This window comes from Vulpes vulpes, chromosome 11 (genome assembly GCF_048418805.1).
Source record: "Vulpes vulpes isolate BD-2025 chromosome 11, VulVul3, whole genome shotgun sequence".
NCBI lineage: Eukaryota > Metazoa > Chordata > Mammalia > Carnivora > Canidae > Vulpes > Vulpes vulpes.
Window position 1 is genome coordinate 65,179,128 of NC_132790.1, and position 22,373 is coordinate 65,201,500.

Below are 22,373 nucleotides of genomic sequence, written 5' to 3' on the forward strand. Positions count from 1 at the left end.
GATAAGTACAAATGCCAGTGGTGGGAGTTTTAATGCAAACAGACACCTTATACTATAAGCTAGGGGCAAAATAATTCAATTGAGTTTAGGGGATTAAAAAAATCCTCAAATCTTGCCTAAACTAGCCAAGTTCAAGGCCATCAATCAAACCTAATTTCCTAAAGGAACAAAAATAACAGAGGAGTTTTATCTGCACAAATGCTAAAAGAATAATAATAAAAAATAAACCCAAACAGAATCGCTGCTTATTTTATATTTATAGCCAATTTTATGACAAGAAAAATCAAGAGGAAAAACATCTCTTTGAGAGTAGGGAATTCAAGAAATGAAAATCCACAGATAGGAATGATCAAAGAGAAAAGTTTTCAAAGGACAAATTGATATTTTATCCCTATGTATACTGTTAATCTTCAGGAATTTTCAATGTCATTTAGAAAACATTAGTTAAGTTCCTTATGGACTGCTAGGATAATTTAGGACAAAACACAATGAGAGAGAGAGACAGGGAGAGAGCAGAAACTTTCCTGCTAGATGAAAAGGTGCCTTGTTTGATCATGGCTGAAAATCCTATTTAAGGGAAACCAACCCTATGTCCACTGGCTGGCTGCCTTTCTTAAGTAAGCTCTTAATATAATAGTGCATCACTAATGGATTGGGCATGGTGCTTTCCATTGCATTAATGAAAAAGAGCTAAAGGCCATTACTTGTCCTGATTACCAGTAACAATGAGACCTAAATGCATGTCTTCTAGAAAATCTGCAAAAGGCATGACACAGGCCATTGAAGAATTAACACACACATACACATACACACAAATGAGGCAAAAAGGCTATGGGATCAGTGTGTTTGCAGTGGTGTGCACATGAGGGACCAAGACAACACAAAGGGTATGAAAGTACTTTCAGAAGGTGACTCGGGGGAATCAATTATAATGATGTTAGTAAGATAAATGAATATGATGGTTATCTAGGGAAAACAATTAACAAAATGAAATCTTCCAGATAAGCAGCATTGCTGAAGGGCAGTCATATTTCTAAGAGACACTTTGTACGTTTCCATCAACATTTTAAATTATTTCATTAAGACTCCTCCCCTAATAATTCTATTTCCTCCATTTTTTCACTTTTTCTTCCACCTTTTTATTCATGAGATTTTGATATCCCATTCAGAAAGCTCTCTGCATGTAGTTGTTCATTCAAATTTCAAAAATTCTTGGGAACTCTGTTTTCCTTTGACTATTTTTTTTTTTTAAGTTAAGGTTAGGATTATATAGGTGTGTCTACCAAATCAACATTCTTAGATGTGGACATCATTTATTCAATCAACAAATATTTATGAAACACCTACTAGGATGATGCTGGGCAACAGGGAAGAAAGGTAACTATCAGTACCCCCTGCTCTCAAGGAGTTTACATTCTTGACCGTAGAGGAAAAGAAAGATGATTAAACAGAAAATGATGATTCAGTGTGTTAAATGTTATGATGAAGATACTCTGGAGGACCTAAAAGAATATGAAGGATGCCATCTTTAAGATAAGATATAAAGATGAAGGACACTTCCATGAAAAATACAAAGCATCTGAGATAATCTCTGGAAAACAAGCCTGAATTAGCAAATTGAAAAGTAGAGGGAAAAATGTTAGACATCTAGACAGAATATCTAGACAGAGGAACAGATCCTAGCTATATTTCCACTTAGGCAAAAACTCTGGAAACTTGGCCAGTCCTGGAAAATGAAAGCAATTGTGCCTGGAGCACAGAAATAGTGAAAGATAAGTATGGAGAAGTAGAGATGGAGATCATGAAGGACCTTATGGCAGGGGCTAAGGACTGAGAAGGATTTTGAAGGCTGTGGAAAGATTTGAAACAGTTTTAGAAAGATGACACTGATGATTGTAGTGAGAATGGATTGGGGTGGCTTAAGGCTTGAATCAGCAAGACCAGACAGATGGATGACATGCTAATCCTGTCAAGGATGACAGTTAATTAGATTAACTTTGTGGGGGGAAAACTGTCCTAAATTTTAGGCTTATTAGACAAAGTTCAGGCATCTGACTAGTTTAGTATTGCCTTCACATTCGGTCTTCCAAATTTGTTTGGAGTAAAAGTTAGCACTGAAGTCTGTACTTGAGGGTAAGACCTTATTTAAAGACTTCCATTTTTTATCAAATATTTGAGCCTTAGCACAACCAGGCATAATGGGAATAGCATAGTTATTGAATTCCAAACCTCTGGAGACCTGCAATCTAAAGATGGGTTGGAGAGGTGGTGAGGAATGTACATGTATCTATACTGTTAGGTGGAGTACAACAGTGCTAACAGAAGACTTTGAATTTTCAAAATAAAGTTACATCACATCTGCCTGTGAAAATGAGGAAGAGATTCATGGCAGGGACGTTGTTAAAGATGAGTAAGATTTGACCAGCAGAAACTGCAGGTGTGGCAGAGAAGTAGTTCCAGGTAGAAAGTCAGCACAGGTCAAGTAAGAAAGAAAGTGCTCATAGCCAAACGCATCCTACAAATACTTGCGATGAGTGAGAGAACAGAATTATGGAGGGACTTGGTAGGAAAGGCGGTTGGAAGAGTATCTTGAGTATTATACCATGGCAGGCTTTGAACTTCTGTATTAATATGTCTACTTGTTTTTACCTATTAAGTACTGATGAGTACTTAATCCTTGTAACCTTTGAGTTGTGGCTCATGACTACAGATATTATACATTAGGAGTCTCTACTAATTTATTTAATTATAGCTCATCTTGCTCCCAAAAAGGATTTAAGGGAGCTTCCAAAATTGTATAAAATGTTGTAGTATCAAATAAGTGAGAAAAATGAGACAAAGGGAAAAAAGTAAGATGAAGTCAGCAAGGCTAATAAAACACATCCCATTAAAATTTGTCAGAGCTAGTTAGCAATGAATTACATGATTCACTGTGTCCATTAGGAAAGAAAATAAATCAGATGCATAGAAGAATAATTCCCAATATGGAGGCAACAGAGACATTTCTCCCACAGGTCAGAAAAAAGCAGATATTGTGTAGTCTTAGAAGCAAAAGTTTTAAAGTAAGCAAAGCAAGTTTCCAAGGGCTATAATTATAGTGTCCTTCAAATGGAAGTAAATGGCATTATGCCAATGCATACTTGAGAAAAAGCTGTTTTTCAGGGGGTCAGTGGGACAGAGTCTCAGATAGAACAGCTTCTTCAGCCTAATCCAGGGTTATAATTTAGATAACTAAGGAGAATGGATATATTGCATATTATCCAAATATTCCTCCAAAAATATTATTTTCTTTTAGCCAAGGTTCTGAAAGGTATGAGTGTTAGTAACTTTGGAATTGTACTTCTTGACAAGGACTTGGAATGTAGCTTTCTTTGCTGTTAGTAACACATAAGTCTCAATGCTGAACTTGGCACTGAATAGATAGTGTCAAATTGAAGAAGCTAAGAAGAATTTAAGAAAACCCACTCACTCCACCCAAAATAAACCTTCCACTATTTGGAGGTTTGTTGCAGGAAAGATAAGTTTCTTCTCAGGAAAAAATTAGGTCTGCATTCACAGAGAGATCAATAAGCAATCATCACTGTGGTTCTACAGTATGACGCAGTTTTAACACCCACGTCCCTGTAGAATAATCTCTAAGCCATCCATAGCTTTGAGTAGTGTAACATTCCTGGTATGTACTGGTGTGCAAGTTTGAGTGTTGCTATTAGAAAACTTGACTTTAGGGGATCCCTGGGTGGCTCAGCGGTTTAGTGCCTGCCTTCAGCCCAGGGCGTGATCCTGGAGTCCTGAGGTCAAGTCCTACATCGGGCTCCCGGCATGGAGCCTGCTTCTCCCTCTGCATGTGTCTCTGCCTCTCCCTCTCTCTATGTCTATCATAAGTAAATAAATAAAAATCTTTAAAAAAGGACAAAAGAAAAGTTGACTTTAAATTCAGAGATCTAATCTGTACACTCTCTCTGGCAGTAAAAGAATAGAGTAAGGATTGTTATTTATTAAGGTAACGCCTAGTTGTTATAGTAAGATCATATCCTTGCAGACCAAGTTAAAGTAAAAAATGTTAATCTCAAAGTTTATTCAGGCATTTGTGTGAAGGTTGAATAACAAAGGGAAAGGCCAGGTATTGACATTGCAATAATAAAATTAGAAGGTAACAAGGACCCAATCTGGACTAAGGTAACAGAATGGAACGTGGTTCAAATGGAGAGCAGATTCAAAGTATATTGTGAAATTTAAAGAAAGAAAGAAAGAAAGAAAGAAAGAAAGAAAGAAAGAAAGAAAGAAAGAAAGAAAAAGGGAGAAAAGAAAGAAAGGAAAAGAAAAGAAAAGAAAAGAAAAGAAAGAAAGAAAGAAAGAAAGAAAGAAAGAAAGAAAGAAAGAAAGAAAGAAAGAAAGAAAAGACTGCATGAGGGGAAGAGTGAACAAAAATGTCTGAGATTTGAAGCACAGTATCTTGGAAGAAAAATGACTTGTCAGTTTATAAGAGATATCCTATTTTACTTCAAGCTCAGTTGAGTATTAAATCATATGATTCTCACCCAAAAGGAAGAGCTATGTTCCAAGTCACTATCAAAAACCATAACAATCCTAAACTCATAAATACACTTAATGTTGAAAATCTTATCTTTGAGATACAATGCTAAGAGTGGTTTGCTTGAACTCTAGGGATGACTGTGGGAGCAAGTAGATGAGGAAATATTATGAGGCTTGAATTATGAATATAAAGTCTGGGCTTCAGCAGGCCAGCCAAGAGTGGTGGAAGCAGAAGGGAGACTTATGGGAGGTATCTAGAAACAAATGCATGGATCTCAGAGGATGCGATAAGCAATAGAGATATGGAGGCCATCTATATCATGGTTAAAGCTGATGAACCAGATGACTTCTCTGGGGATAAGAACAAAGAAAAGCAAAATGCCCTAACACCAGCACCCTAGGAAATGAGATAGAATGGACCTTCACCTTTTGTTTTTGTTTTTGTTTAAGCAGAGGAATAAATCATCAATGGATAGGTATATGTTGAAGAAGGTGGGTGTAGGAACACTAATGTAAGAACATCAGAGGTTAAGACATAAACAAGAACATAGAAAGAAGGGTTAACATTGATACAGAGAAGGCCAGGACGTGACAAAATACAGGAAGAAGAGAGGAAGAATGAAGAAATAGATATTTGAAGTAAAGAGAAAACATTTGTGGGAGATCAGATCAAATATGGTGTCTATCTTCTCATAATGGAAGAGGTAGCTATCTTCTGAGTATAAATGGCAAGACTTGGGTTTGGAACTTGAGAAGGTCAAAAAGTTTAAAATAGCTGATGGAACACAAATATGGGTGGGGGTTTGAGCTGAGTTTGTAAAGAATCATTTTGTAGAGGACACACAAACTTCTTCACTGGATGGTTGTGACAATCAAATGTAACCAGTAAATCCACATAAAGTACTTAGGACATCAACTTGAACATAAGGTACTCTTTTTGTGCATAGATTCATTTTTAGTTTAGGAATACTGTCCATATACACTCAATGCTTATGATAAATAAAACAGAATTTGAGCTATCCCATGTTTGCATTGACTTTTGATCAAGGCCATTGAATATTCTGTTATATTTTTATCAGGCAACATTATAATTGCCCTTTAGATAAGGAAAGAATTTATGGAAATCTTTCAAATGATCTTTAATTAGCTGGTAGCTATTAGCAAGGTCATAGTATTCCCAATTAAACAAATTTTAAGAATTATTAACAATTATCAGACAAGAAGAGTTGATGACTGGGGGATAAAAGAGAAAGGCAAGGGCATTTTGCAAACCTAAAAACAAACACCTCCCTTTTCTGTCTAACATGAGTGACTACTGCATCATTTCCAAGGGCAATTCTAGGTTTGCTTTGTTCCTCTCACTTACTAGACAATACTAAGACATTAAGTGAGGTTGCCCCTCACTTCCTGACAGTACACAATGCAGAAAACTATCACTTCCTGAAGCCCTTCCCAAAGACATACTGTACAAGTTCAAATCCTATAAGTCCATCCAAAATCCCTCCTCTGAGATCCTCTGTGGCTCACCTGCAACATCTTCCTTTATTTTTCAAGCTAGTAAAGCTAATTTTATTTGACTATAGTTGGTCTCTGGTCTTCTTTGGCTAGTAGGCTTTAATCTTCCAGAAGAAATATCTCAAAAATCTCAATGATTTTTTTAAACCAACTCTATATATTTGATTTGCTAAAGTAACTGCTCAATTATGAATGAAATTCCCATTTCCTGAATCTGGAGTCCTGTGCTTTCCCAGATCTGAGTCTCTTGGGCAGAGTGCTGGATGCAAAGCAGGCACATAACATAATTAAATTTATGCCTTATAGGGACCTGCAATCCATTACCCTGAATCCAACATGATTTTGCTGCCAGCTGAAATATGTCTGTTGCATGTAAATTAAAGGGCACCATTGTTTTAAAATCTTTTCAACTTTTTGTTTTTCATTTTTAAGGAAACTTGATGGGAAGCTATTATAGTTTTTGATATGTACTACCTAGGTCAGATGGCTGATGGCTTTGCAATCAATATTGTATCAAAGCTAAATCACAATGAGTACACCAAAGTGCACAGTTCAGACAAGTAAAAAATGACTGACCTGATAAGAAGTAATATACTGTTTGTGACATATTCCACATTATCTAAATGAATAATAGTAGTAGAAAAGAAGGATGTATAACCAGTATCTTAGGTGGCAAGCGGACTTTGAAAAGTTACCACCATGATTTTGGTAGGAATAAATATTTTGTGATCTGCAACTTGGGAAAACAAATTATCCACAAAAGCAGATTTTATTTTAAACATATATTTCAAAGGTGTACATATATTCACATATATTTATATACACACATATACAATTGTATTTTATATATGTACATATATAAAACTTGTGGAAGTTAGACTTAATACCCACATGTAATTAAAGTATATTATATATGGTCCTAATTTCAAACATATTTTATCAATTCCATAAACCACAAGAGACTAGAATTCTCTCATTAAATAAACTAAGAAGATTTTAGGTTTTTCCAAGTGCTGCATACCAGGGACACATTATATCATTTGGAATGTGATTTCCATATGGACAATATTAAAAGCAGTGGTCAACTGGTTGTGGAGATGCACCTTCTGGTAGGGAGGTAATGAATTCACATAAAAAAAATTAAGACTGACTTGAGGCTACAGAATTGCTCAAAAATTCTATGTCACTTTTATCAAGAAACAGTTTTCTTTTAATTCTACCACAAATGCCATAGTCTAATCGTTACAATCATCATTATCATCATCTTTATAGGAACACACTCATGTTTTCTGGGTCTATAAATATCTCCCCCATATTAGATATACTGAAAGACTGTGCTATTAACATTTCAGCAAATGATACAAATTGCAAAGCAACATCTTAAAAAGCTTAGAAAAAATTAAAAACACATATGGTATTCATGTAATGCACTCTCTTTGAGTGTTACATTCATGTTTAGGACTCAAAAATCAAAAAAATGGTTTCATTTTGTCACCCTTTCTACTTTGCGTTATGAGTATTATTTATTCATGTTGTTGAAAAAGCTTTAAATTTGATATATTATATTGATTCAACTAATAATATCACAGTTCAGACAATAGGGGAGAAATATAGTAAACTCCTTTACTATTTCTTCTGTTGTTAGATATTGGTTTTGAAAACTATTTTAAAGCAGCATTGGTTCAGTCAATCTCTTATGGCAAGTGTTAAGGTTAGTGATGCTTAAGGAAGTCCAACATACTTCCTTGAATGAAGGGAAAGGAAAAAAGAAAGCCCCAATTATTTCACATCTATTATGACTCAGGCATGTACGAGGTACTTTAGATACGTCATCTCAATCCTCATATAAGTATACACAGAGAGGTGCTAATGCACTATCTGTACTTAATGAGTAGAAAAGTAAGCTTCAGAAAATTTAAGCAAAATTTATTGTGAAATAATTATTAAATAGTTGAACCAGGAATCACATACACCTTCTTGACTCTGAAAGCCATTTCTAACTGTTAGGCCATACTTTTTCCTATTCAGAGTTGCATATGTGTGAATAAATGAAAACTGCCTGCTGGCCAATTTTTAGATCAGATCAACACATAATCACAATCATCTTTCATTTTATCTTGCCATTGAGACTTTATAGCACACAAACTTCCCTGAGCCCATTAGCATTTTTTCATTTATTTTTTTTAACCATAAAAATGAGAGCTTTTGTATTTCCAAGTCAAATCTGCGAAGGGTTTAAATAATTAAGCAGTATATTAAAAAGCACAATTAAAAAACACCAGCAAATCAATGAAGAGTTGAGAGCAATCAAGAGAACATGCCACTGGGAATGTTTGCAATGTACTGCATCTGACTCGAACTGTCCTGATAGCCAAGGCCAAAAGGGAAATAGATTAAGTTATGTACTTTAGAATGTCAGTTAAAAAGAAGGCTATCTGCTCATCTGGAGAGAAATACTTGCCGAGGCACTGAACTCAAGCAGCAATTCATCATTGGCTTCTTTATATAAGGAACATTGAGTAAAATAATGGACAATTACTTCCACTGTAGTGTCTCCAGAAAGCTAGTGATGTGGTTTAAGTGTCTGTGTCATGTGTCACCCCTTTAAGAAAGAAGAGGCTAAAACATTACATTTTAACACTGAGAAAGCATTTCTATAGGGATGTGCAATCATACGGTTCAGGTATTTTGCTTTCTGATAAACTAATTTAACACACAGAGTCTAGAGAAATGTTAGCACGTCTGTCAGGCTGTGTCTCTCTGGTATTAGACGTCTCAAGTCTGCCTCTGGCAAGTGCTGAATCATAGTCAGTTCAGGGTTGGATTCTCTGGCAGGAACCCCCATGCCTACTCTGTGCTTTTGATTAAAAAGGGAACCATGTGCTTTCAGGACCAGATGTGCTGATTCCTGCACATGACATTCGCTTCCTTTAAGATCGATCCTTGTCTTGAAAATGCTCTCTTCCTCAGCTGCCATTATAGAGGCAGTGCCATTGTCGATGGTTGGGGTACTAAGTGACACTGTACACTGTCGCTCTGGAGTGCTCTGAACCCATAGCTGCCACTCACTGAGGATTATGTTGCAAAAAGATGGCATTTTGCATGCTGCCTTTCCATGTCTGGTATGTCCTGCATCACCAAGTAGAATTTGCTCTGACCCTACCACAGAAGGGCAGTCCTATCTCCAGCCCTCCTAGGCCTGCCTTATGCAGTGCCAAGTCTTTAGATGAAACTAGGAAAGCGTCCCTTCACCTTGAGTGCAAAGTGGAATACAGTACTCAGAGAAGTGGTTACCCAGGGGGAAACAGAATAGCTAGCTAGTGCTGAAAGATAAAGAGTGACTTCAGTGGACCCCAATCAACCACAACAGCCATGAGAATACCAGTCTAGGTGGTGTGACAAAGATATAAATTATATTTTTTACTACAAATCCATCCCGATGACCTATCCTCTTTTCTATAAATTTCTAAAAGTACAGAATTCTAAAGCTGTCAAGAGGATATTAAACAGAATATATATTTAATTTTCCTGGTTGATAATCTGCCATTGCTGGTATATACAAATAAGTCCCAGAAAATCAACAGATGATGAGCATGTGAAAGATTTAAAAAATGTACTTAGAGTTTTAGTACTTCAGTACCACAAACAATTATGCTGTACACACTAAAATATTAAGATGTCTCTCTCATTCTCTATCTCAACCTGTCCCACCTCTGCCTTTCTGATATTTCATATGCCTTTCATGAAGTAAAAAAAAAACCCACAAAATGCCAGCTTTAAAATGAAATGTATTTTATGCTTATTATGATGTATTTAACTCGAAATACTTATAAAATCAATTGATTAGAGCAGGTGTGTAAACTATGTAACCCACCCAAATCTAGCTTGGTGCCCATTTTTATAAATAAAGTTTTAATGAGATACAGCCATGCTCATCTACATACACAGTCTGTGGCTGTTTTCACCCCTAAGGCAGAGTTGGGTAGCTATGATACACTGTATGGCCATCAAAGCCTAAAATATTTATAGTATGGACCTTTACAGAAAAAAACTTTGAATTAGAAGATAAGGTATAAAATTTTGCATCCTTCTATCCCAAATCCCTCCATACATCCCAAACTGGACTAAATTAGTGATGTTTATATATCAGGACAGTCTATTTGCTTAAGCTCCTTTTGGTTATTGGGTACCTGAATAAAGCAACAGAAAACTGGGGCCCCACAGGAAAAGTCTTTAAGGCTTTATTTTTGTAACGTAGTGAACAATATAAATGCACTAGCAGGAACACAATAACAGCATGCCCATGCCTATTTGTCAAATACTCATACAAGTCTGTTCTGCAAACTACTTTTATGATATCTGTTGCATGCTATGTTATACGACAAGTCTTTACAACACCATGCTCTGTTTTTAGATTCAATGTTCTTTGTAGGAAATGGGTACATCTTTATTTTATAACATCTAGTCTTGGTTCCTTGTAGCACTGTAGGAAGTCATAAATATTAGCTGAATGAGTGAATAATAAGTAGAGCAAAACCTCCCTTATTAGAATTTATTGAAAGGAAACAATCAATTAGTGCATTTAAACAAATGCAATTTTGTAATTAAAATAGATGCACAATATTTGAGCAAATAAATGAAACTGATTTTCATGCATGGCTTGTAGGAACACATAACTCTATGTCAGGTCTTTTACAGTAAATACAATTTAATGGCTAATTGTTGCCAATTGGAGGTACTAATGGACCTAATTTTTAATTAAGAGATGGAAATCATTTGTAATTAGCTCATGGTATCCAGGAAAACAAATTTTATTTAGAGCTTGAAAAATGGTTTTGTTTTTTGAAATAGTTCAAACACGCCCTTGCCCCCAGTTAAGGGCTAGTTTTATAAAGTTATTCCTATCCAAGGAGAGGCAGTATAGAGGTAGGCTTCAACCAAATCTTTGGTGTAGCATCACCAATTCCTCTAATACAAACTGATGTTACTGACTAGCAAAGAAGATGTGCAGCAAAAACTGCACACTCTTTTGGCAGGGAATTTGGTCTTAAACTAGGCCAAGTACCTCTGTGAAGGACTTCATTCTTATAGCATGACTCCTTGGCTAGAAATATGACACTTAAGTACTTGATATTGGACCACACTGAGTGTAACTTTATTGTGATTTACATATCCCTTTTCTGTGAAATCTCATTGTGAAATTATCCTGATAACGTTGACTATTCTCAATCTATTTTAGCTGGTGTGTAGGAAAGACATGACAGAAAATGCATGTATGTTCTGAAGTTCTATGTTTTCCTATCAAAGCATCTCTTTGGCTCCTTTTTATTTTTTCATTTTTCCCAAACACAGGTTGAGATTTTGAACTCTAAGTTTTTTAGAAAAGAAGAACGAATTTTGGTTCTACTTCAGTTCCCTGTCTATGGTAGTTTTTTGCTTGATTTCTTGATGATACCTATCAGGGATATTCAGCTCAGACCAACTGAGATAAAAATCTGACAACAAATTATCAATAGTTTTCCCATGTTCCTCAAAAAATCCAACTGTGAATAGAAAAAAATGTTTTACTTGCCATTTTTTTCCATTTAAATTTCCCTAAAATCGGAGGATCTTTTAAAAAGTTATAATTATAAGGGAAAAGAAACAATAAAAAGACAATAGGCTCTTGTGATTTTTGCATGAAAATATACTTAGTTCCAGGATTCTGTCTTCTGTCCTTAAAATAAGCTGGATAAGGTATAGCAGAGACTTTGAACAAGGTGAGGTGAGTCCTGTGAAATAAATCTAGGGCTCTTGTTTGTAAACTGTAGCCAGTCTTTTTGGATATCTTCAATCTTTCATACCCATATTCTTCCTGATTGATTGATTGATTGATGATTTTATTTATTCATGAGACACACACACACAGACACACACAGAGAGAGAGAGAGAGAGAGAGAGGCAGGGACACAGGGAGAGGGAGAAGCAGGCTCCATGCAGGGAGCTCGATGTGGGACTCGATCCAGGGACTCCAGGATCGCACCCTGGGCCAAAGGCAGGCGCTAAACCACTGAGCCACCCAGGGATCCCGTTTTTTTAAATGTATTCACATGTTAACTATTTACCTTAAACATTTCCTAAGCAAAGTATCCCTTAAGCTATGTGCTTGATGAACTTACTCTATGTTCTTCAAATTCACATTGAAGTAACTAAGTACTAGAGTAAAAATAGCAAGTTTGAGTCCCTATGCTTCTAAAATCATTGGAAGTATTATGGTGATACACAAACCATGCCCTGAAAAACACTGATCTCATACAGGTTTCTGCAGTTAATCAGATCTATATTCCAAGTGTTCTGGAAAGAATTTTATTCTTAAAAATTCTGAAAGTCATTAGTGTGTGTCTAACATGTTCCAGAAATATGTTCTATCAGTTCTATCAGCGATCAGCTGACATCTTAATGTCAAAAAACAAATTTAAAAAATCCAGACATACAAAAATACACACTTGAACAGTGGCCTCTTGAATTCATATTGCCTGATTTCCTTAACCTCTGTCACTTTCACCTCAAGTTCATCTTTTGGCCACCTGTTCTCATAACCTTGACTTTCCAAAGAACAGTTTATTATCCATAAATCTTAAACCTGAGTCTTCTATTCTGACTACTTGGTATATCTCATTGAGACCTCTGTTCTCTATAATCCCTGTTTCTCCCTCTCTCCCATCCCTGTGGGCCTCTTTTCTCTTTCTATTGACCTGGAAACTATAGTTTGTCACTCAATCACTCTCTTGCCAGTATTCTCAGCACATATTGGCCTTTTTTTTCCACTTCAGTCAGTAAAATCTTAGCCCTGGATTAATGCACCTCTCTGCCTTCTTGGCTACTGGATCACTACAGCAGAAAATCAAACATCCTTACAGAATGGCATCACAAAAATCCATAATCTTTAGCTTCTAATGGACCTCCAGTACTGCCCCTCAAACTCTCTATGTATTGGTAGCTGGCTTTCTTACTCCACAGTTTTCCAAACCTCTGTTTTCCTTAAATCCTTTCCCATGCCATTTCCTAAATGCTCTCAGAAGACGCCACTTAATACTTCACATAAAAACAAATAGTACTTATCTCATTAAAAAAATCTCTTGATATTCTGTTTCTACATTTATAGATTTACACACACATACAACATGCCTTCCTCCTGTCTTCCCACATTCCCACAAGAGATGTCTGCCTTCCTCAATGACCTAGTTCTATCACTCATGGCTTCATGAATTACATCTTTAAACTTCAGAATGCTTTCCTGGCTCTTTCTGTCATGACCAAATATTTTCCATTTAAAACATCTTAAAAATCAGAACAGCAATCAATTTTATTCTCCATTTGTTTTTAGTTTTATCCTCTCTACTCTTCAACGCCAAATCTGTCAAGTTTCTGGCACTTGTTGCATTTACTTTTGTACAGGATATTCACTGTCTACCTTTCCCCTTTATACCATCTCATCAAATTGATGAGTGAGCTCTATGTAACTAAATCCAGTAATGTCTTTTAAGGATTTTTCTTAATGGAGCATCCTCTCTTCATATACATCCTTGCTTTGGCTTTGTTTGAAACCTCATAATCTTGGTTTTCCTCCCATGCCTATAGTTGTCTTCCCAATCTTCATCTTAGGTGCCTTTTCCTGCCCATTTTATACTATTTAAGGATCTGCCTACACCCTTCATTCTAAGAACATTCTCTGAATGACATGACTTAATTCCATGGCAATAACTCTAAAATTCTTCTCTAGCTAAGAGCTGTCTTCTAAGTTCCAGACACACACATCCAAATATTTATTGATTATTTCCATTTGGATGCCTCATAGACATCTGAAGCTCAACATGTACAGTACTAAACTTAGTCTCTTTCCTGCCAACTTGATCCTCTGTCCTCTGGTTCAGATCTCACCAAATGACACCCCGGGCCACTGAGTTGCCAGGAACTTAAGGAACTACCGTTAACTCTTTCTATCCTTCTATTCTGATAGCCAGTCAGCTACTATATCATAAGTTTGTCAACATTGCACTCTCATTTCCACAGCTTGAGCACATGCCAACTTCATTTTGTGCTTGGGTTCTTGAATTCTGGTCTCTGGTTTCCAGTTTTACGTCTCTACAAAGCATTTACCATACTGTATCCAGGGTGGTCATGTCAGTCTCCAACTTAAAACCTTTTAGTGCTTATTGCCATCAGGATAGACCTCGAGTAATCATATCTGTTGATTTTGCTCCAGCTTATTCCTCCAGACTCATTTTCTCTACTCCCCATCTCTCTTTATGTGTCTCTGTGACATTGGACCATTCATACATCCTTGAATTTACTAACCTGCTACCATGAGCCTTTGTTTGTATATGCTGCCCCCTTGGTCTGAAACTTTCCTTCTCCAACTTTTTTTTTTACTTGGCTAATCCCCATGTCTCCTTATGTCTCCATTTAGAGGTTTATTCCACTTTTTCTGACTCCTCTATGTTGATTTTTTTTCTTTGTGCCACCATAGCACCTTGTAATAAGAATAATTAGGATAGTTGTTGTTAACAACATTTGAGCACTTCTTTTATGCCAGGATCTGTTTTAAGTGGGCTATGTATCTTTTTAAAAATATTTTATTTATTTATTTTATTTTAGAGAGAGAGAGCAAGAGGGAAAAAGAGAGTGATACAATGGGAAGAGGGGCAAGGAGAGGGAGAAAGAGAATCTTAAGCAAGCTCCACATCCAGTGCAGAGCCCTACTCAAGGCTTGATCTCATGACCTTGAGATCTTGACCTTAGCTGAAACCAAGTCAGGTGCTTAACTGACTGAGCTACCCAGGTGGTCCATGGACTATATATTTTAATACCCCTAATACTCGCAACAACTTTATGAGGTAACTATTATTATTTCCTCAGATAAGTAACAGAAGATACAGAGAAATAATTTTCCCAAGTTTCTATAACTAGTAACATAAGTAGATTATTAATTTAGGTATTTATTGAAGAGTTTACAGACTTAAACATCACATATTTGTCTACGTGGAAACACTTTTAACACTGTGTCATAATCACCTGTTTGTACCTGAATTCCTACTTCAGCCCTAGGTTATTAGAAGGAAGCTGTATCCTCAGCACCCAACACAATCATGGCCACATAGTATGCTTCCAATAAATATTATTTGAATAAATAAAAGAACAAAGTGACCTGTGACTCAAAGAGGAAAGAGGCCTCCTCACCTAAAATCAGCTTTCCCTGACATAGCCTCAGTGTCTATATTGTCACCTTTAGTCCCAAGGATGCCAGGTGATTTGCTACTATCTAATCGCCCCATACATCATTATCTTCAAGAGTTTATATATGCTGTCCTATTCCCCTGATCTACCTTTGCCACTCTTGTCCAACTGCTAAAGTCCTATTCATCTTTCCAAATCCAGCTCAGAATTCACTTTATCACTGATCTTCCTTTTAGATTCTAGATTTTAGTTCTTCATACTTTATACATTTGAACATCACAAATAATGACAACAACATTAAATTAGAATATATATATATTTTTACCATTGGTCTATTTTTCTACTCATCTTTGTACCCCAAGTACTTAAGTGTAGTGCCTAGTGCTCAGAAGGTGTTCAATAAGTGTTTGATGGGTTGATTGAATGATATTAGGTTGGATTATGTCTCTGTAGATTACGAAGCAGACATCTTGAACTCAGATACATTATGACAAGTTAGTCAGTTCCAACACTGGCAAAGAATTAATTACTATTTGAGTTGTCCAATCTGGGCATATTGGGAGATATGAGAAGAAAGTCTTATAACCCCTTTTCCTGTTTTACTTCCCTGATTTGGTCAAGGGTTGAGCAAAGGAAACACTATTCAAAAGTCACTCACATTGTCCCCACCAGGATAGTTACCACACTTTTGGAAGGTTCTATTTTCATTTAGCTGTCTAAGATCTAAAAATGTCTATGAAACTGATAAAACGTCAAATCGCCAATCCCAACTTAGAAGAAGGAAGTGACTGTGACACTCCCACCTTGCCCCCATGTTATTTTTTCTGTTACTTCTATACTAGTCCCTTCTTTTGTACTCTACAGCTGGGATATTTATTTTAGTGATATTATATCTGACTTTTCTAACTACTCTATGTGATTATTTTTTTTTGTTGTTGTTCCTTAAGCACACACAAATTTGCTGGATTAAGTTTCTTAAAGCCCTACTTTGATCAAGTCATTTCTCTGCAGCAGAACTTTCAGCAGTACCTGTCTATGGAATTAAGCAGGAGCTCCGAGCAGCCAGATGTCCTGCCTCAATTGATTTGTGTAAAAGCCAAACCCTATGGCTGATATCTAGCAAGTGCTTTTGATGTTCCTTTTTGTTGTTGTTGTTCATTTGGTTCTCAAAAGTGAAATCAGGGGGATCCCTGGGTGGCTCAGTGGTTTAGCGCCTGCCTTTGGCCCAGGGCGTGATCCTGGAGACCGGGGATCGAATCCCACGTCGGGCTCCCGGCATGGAGCCTGCTTCTCCCTCCTCCTGTATCTCTGCCTCTCTCTCTCTCTCTCTCTCTCTCTCTGTCTATCATGAATAAATAAATAAATAAATAAATAAATAAATCTAAAAAAAAATTGAAATCAGGCAACCTGGCTGAAGGAAAGTTCCAGGTCTTTTGCTATGATTAATATAGCTGAATTAGCAAGAGTATAAGCCACATGTTAAACAAAGTCAAGGCTCTATGCACTGAACAAAGTATCTTCCCAGGGATCCCATATCCTACATGAAATAGGCACATTAAGATATGACACATAATACACTTTGGGAAAGGTGAGTGGTATTCCAATTAATGACAATTTGTAGAGATCTTCAAAAGGACCAAAGTAACTTCACAGCTGAAAGCTAGCTGATTGTTTCTCAACTGAACTTTTAAGATGAGTATTCAGCCATGAGCATAATTAAACAAGTCCACAAGACATGAGAAACGGATTACCCTTCAGATGCTGGGTCAGGCAAACCAGGTGGTCAAGAACACAGTGTTCTCTGTTTGAAAACCACGATTCAGTTGCTAGACTCTACTACCCCTTGGGCTCTTTCATTCTATTTCTGGCCTTTGTCTCTTGCTCTGTCACACCAATGCCCTTTTTGGTTTAGATTTTATGTCCTCATCATCTAACACATCAAAGGATCAAAGAGTTCAAAGCTCCTCAGGCTGCCAGTATTTTATTTAGTTAGGAAAATCAACAAAAATGAAAAAATTGTGCCCATTTTCCTCTTTGCAAAAAAACAAAATTCAAAATTAAGGTGATCTGTGCAGTTCAAAATAAAAACCAACCTCTTCATATACATATACCGTCTTACAAACTGCACCACTGAAGTTATTGAAACAATTCAAATATTGATAATTAAAATCCTCAAAATGCTAAAGCATTCTCAAATCCATCACTGCCACTTTGTTGTACAAATGGAACATTGGCAGCCTTTCTTTCAATATTCAAAATAGCATTTTTTTGGAACAAATTTGAACTTTTGATTCATTCAACAAACAATTATATCAAGCACCTACTATGTGTCAGACACTACACTGGGTGCTGAGCAAGCAAAATGGAATGACTTTCTGATTTCAGAAGAATTCTGGTCTCTAAAGCAGTGCTTCTCAAACTATTTTTTTATTAATCTGTGCCCCTTTTTGATAAACATAAACATCCTTTTCCCACTTCCCAGAAATTCTGATGAATCTTTCTCATACTGAGAATCACTAATACACAGAACATAGACTCTATTTTCTGTGTATTCTTCACAGACCAAATAGCTTTGACCTTTCACTTTTTATTTCAAAAGCAACATACTTATTTTCCATACATAACACTGGATTGGAATTTTAAACATACTTTGAACCACATATGCTACCCTGTTGTCAATCCCAGAACTAACATTCAAATTCCTGTACCCAGTCCTATTGAGAATCACTGCTTTAAAGAGTTTTGGAGAAAACCAGCAACCTCCATCTCTCCCCTCCAATCAAATCTTAAAGGAATTAGAATTTTCCTACCTGACACAACAGCTGGTGGAGTATCATAATCCTGTCTTGGGACTGAATCTTTGAATGAAAAGAGCATGAGAAAGAATGCAATGAAGTACAAAAGAAAATAAAATAGACTCTTAGCTCTAAAAAGTGGAAGTGCCCACTATATGTCATATGGTTGCCTAAGCCCCCTGCCTTCAAACACTCAAGGCACTATGACCCCTAGTTTATAGTTGATACAATGGTCCCCAGTACTGCCACACGGTACATGTTGTTAGGTCCCCTGTGACTACTGGGGTACTACATTCTATTCTAGGATGCTTTCCTCTTCCTCAATCTGTCATCATTTTGGTTCCTCCATTGGGGAATCAATGTGAAATTTTCACCCTCTCTGGCTGACACAAATGTTCTAAAAGGCAGCCCATCTGGAAGGGGCCCAGAGCACAAAGTGAAATGAAATTCTGGAGAACAAAAGAAAGAACTAAAATTTTAAAAGAGATAAATGAAAAATTTGCATATTCCCACACTCTATGGAGACTGATATATTTTGAAACTAGAATTTCGTTAGTAATCACTCAGCTCTGGCTCTGATCCCGGTGGCTGTTGGACAAGGCCAAGGAGCATTGTGTGCTGGAATTGTGAGAGCAGAGATAAATAGAACAGAATCAATTCAACAGATGATTGCTGTCTTTTCCCAAAGTGTCATAGCACTGGAAGTGGCAAATAATAGGGAAAGGTTAATTTAAACTACATGGCATCCATTTCAAAATTTTGGGTTATGTGAAACCAAATATATCTGCTTTTTTAAAGATGAAACTTTGGTTTAATACAATTCCTTTAGCCAAGGATCTTAAAAAATAAAGAAGGATAAGGCCCCCTCTTCTAAAAATGGTAAGTTCTAATCTAGCCCCAACTCCCCTTAAAGGGGTAAATTGTGTAAAAGGGACCAGATTTTGCTCACATTCAAATAAACTGCCACAACATGATTAAATAGCTGCCTTGTGTGACCCTTTTTTTAGTCACATGACCATTATTTATTCAATTTTAAAAACTAAAACCTCAAACTTCATTTTCTCACCTCCTTGATGACTTAATTTGTATATCACAAATTTCTCCATTTAATCTCCTTGCCGCAAAAGGACGATGTTACTCCCTCTCTCATGAGCAAATAGCATGTAAGAAGACAGATTAAAACTTGGACACTTTGACCAGCAAACCCCAACATGGATTAGATTCAAATGCAAATAAACCTTGGACATGAGTTACTTTGTGTCTCAAAATAGGTATGTAAAAATGAGTTGGTTATGATCCCCAGATCTAGAAAAAGTAGAATCATCTTTAAAGGGCCTTCAAATATTTTATTAATAGAGGTAGTATTACCTATTACCTTTTAAAAAACTTTTATCACATATTACTACTACAAACCCTCCCCCCAAAAAAGTTGATGTTATGACCATGCTACTAGTCATTTCCCAAGAATATAGTGATAACATTTAAAAATAAATCACAAAAAATTAAATCATGCTCATTGTTGAATACTTGGAGAATGTAGGAAAGTTATAATGATTAAAATAGAAATTATCTCTAATCTCATCTCCTGGAAATAACCACCTTTATTTTGTATTTCTTACAGCCTTATTTCATAAATATTTTTCTTAGTTATACTGTATTTCCACATGTACAAATTTATATACTGCTCTTTTGATTTAATATTATAAATAATCCTTTTCCTATTTTAAACTCTTATAACTTCATGCTGCCTCATATTCTGGTTTGTGAATGGATGATGATTTATTTAATCATTCTTCTTTATTAGACATTATAAAGATATAAAGAACATAGGGCTGGATATTTCTGAGGTCTAAAGGCTTTTCTGTTATTTTGAAATATTTCCATAGAATAGCTTCTCAAAACTATAATGCATGGTGAGCTTGAAGTGTCTTGACTGCCCACCTTGCTATTCAACTGACATCTTCACAAATTTAGATTTCTATCATCACACTATCAGTGATTGAGAATGTTTTCTTTCCTCACACCTTCATCAGCAATGTGTTTTATTTTGATAACTCCATTTAATGGGTTATGTGTCTATGTCCATGTGAGTATTTGATTAAGTTACTGTTTTTTTAATTACTATTTTTCATATGCTTTTTGGCATCCTGTTTCCTCCTTTATTACCTATCTGTTCATGTTCTTTGGCATTTTATCTCTTGGGGATTTTGTACTCTGTTGCTAACGTATTTGAATTCAGATTCCATTTTTTTAAATAGTGAAAGCTTAATATTTTCAAATAAACTTTCATTATACTAGATTTTCAATTAATGCCTGCATATTTACTGTTTATAAGACTACTCTCAATGTTCATTTATCTTGCACTAAGACTAAATAAATTTTTAAACTATTTCTTTTTATCCATATTTTCTTTCTTGTATTTGACCATTTTTAATTAATTGATACTTTTTCTTGAAAGTATACTCATTACCATTTATGAATTTATAACACTGGTTCCTAACCCTGAGTCCACTTAACATTATACGTTGCTTTTTATCTGTGCATCTTAATAGTCATATGCATAGCTAACACTTGAAGAAAGACAATCTCTAGGCAAAATGAATAATTCAGCATTTTCAGTTGATACCACCAGAATTTTACAGCGATAAAAATGGAATGGTGTGACTGAAAAATGTAGTGAACCACGGTGAACAAATGGTCTACAATTAGAAGATTATCTTTGTGCGTGGCTGTGGTTACACCATGGGAATCCAATGATGTCACAAATCACCAGTGGATTGGAGAGCACAAACAGAACTGCAGATAAAAAGCCTGCAGAACAAAAACTTTTTATTTCTTTGAAAAGATTCTGGTGACATTGTAAGCCACTGGTGACCACCAACTGAACAAATGAAAAGGAGATAAGAAACTTGTAAAACAAGATTGTTATGCAATTTGGAGGTTCTCATAACACAGTAAAATCCCCAGTGGTTTCTGCTAAAGCTTACAATGGAGTGATAAGAAATTATGGATAACAGTGCTTTGGTTCTATAGAGGGAATCCTGTGACAAAAATATAAACAAAAGCAGAAAAACTAGGAAGTTCTTCAAGGTTGGCAGAGTCCTAGATTAGAAGTTACACTGCTTGCGCACAATTCATTTCTCCTAAGGCCTGCAGATACTCTCCAGCTTAAAAATGGGCAAAAAATTCAACAATAGACATTTGAAGTGGCCAATGGTAAACAAACAAAGGTTAATTAAACTACATGGTACCCATTTCATAATTTGGAGTTATGGTCGGGGGGGATAAACTATATCTAATTTTATGACAATTTAAAAAAGAGGCTTTGGCTTATACACTTTTTTATCCCAGGGATCTCAGAAAGAAAAGTGGGACATGACCTATGGCCTAAGGCCCCCTTTCTTGGAATGGAAAATTCTAACCTGGCTCCAACCCCCATCGACCCTGATCCTTGCCTACTTTGTATTATTCCCTGGATCTCTCTCTCTCTGCTTTGCCCTCTGGACCTGTTTCTGGCATTAATGTTCCCGTCTTAATCTAGAGTTGTCACGCTCACACTTTGTCTTGCAGAGTTTCCGTGAGCTCAGACATCTGAAAGCCTCTGGCAAGTTACAGGTAGGAGAGAAACATGGTCAGATAATTTTAGATTGACTGCTTGTGCCAACATGGTAGAAAATGGGTTGGAGCAAACTAAGGGCAGATAGGAGACTATTACAATTAATTAAATGAGGCCCAGGGTAGAGACTCTAGAAATGTAGAGGAAGGGATGTATTTGACAAATGTCTGTGGGACAGAACTGGTAGATCTTGAATAGTTGCATATGGAAGTGCTCTTTATGGTGGTGAGGGAAAAAGGAAAGAGTCTAGATTGAGTCTTAAGTGTAGCATTTGACTTCCTGGGCAAATGGTCATGGAATTAGCTGGAGAAGAAATAAGGAGCAGAAACACATAAGAGGAAGAGTGTCAGTGGAAAAGAAGTTTGGGGAAACTCATGAGATTAGTTTGGATTGTACTGACTTTGAGATGTCAAAAGGAGATTTACATGAAGCTATTTAGCAAGTTGTTGGTTAAATGGTTTTAGAAGTCTAAGATGAGGTTAACATTGAGGACTCAGATTTAGGGGTCTTCAGTATAGAAGGCAGAGTTTGAAATCATGAAAGTGGATGAGCTTGCTTAAGGAAATCATGTATGAATGAGAAGTTAAAAATGAAACCCTGGCTCAGCAGTCTGCGAAAGAAAAGAAGAAGCAATGGTCAGAGACATCAGAGGAGAACCAGGAAAAACTCAGGCAGGAGTCACAACTGAGAGCACTTAG

At 36.3% G+C, this 22,373-nt stretch overlaps 1 protein-coding gene across 25 annotated transcripts in view; it reads right to left on the reverse strand.

The window, feature by feature from the left end:
• RBMS3 (RNA binding motif single stranded interacting protein 3) overlaps window positions 1-22,373 on the reverse strand; it is a 1,278,291-nt gene that overhangs the window by 38,365 nt on the left and 1,217,553 nt on the right. For 13 of the 25 annotated variants that reach the window (XM_072726630.1, XM_072726631.1, XM_072726632.1 and 10 more), the window contains one exon: window positions 18,075-18,122. The exons of the other annotated variants lie outside the window; for them this stretch is intronic. In XM_072726630.1, the coding sequence (XP_072582731.1) occupies window positions 18,075-18,122 (48 nt within the window). The remainder of the gene's footprint in view (window positions 1-18,074; window positions 18,123-22,373) is intronic. 25 annotated transcript variants of the gene reach the window in all.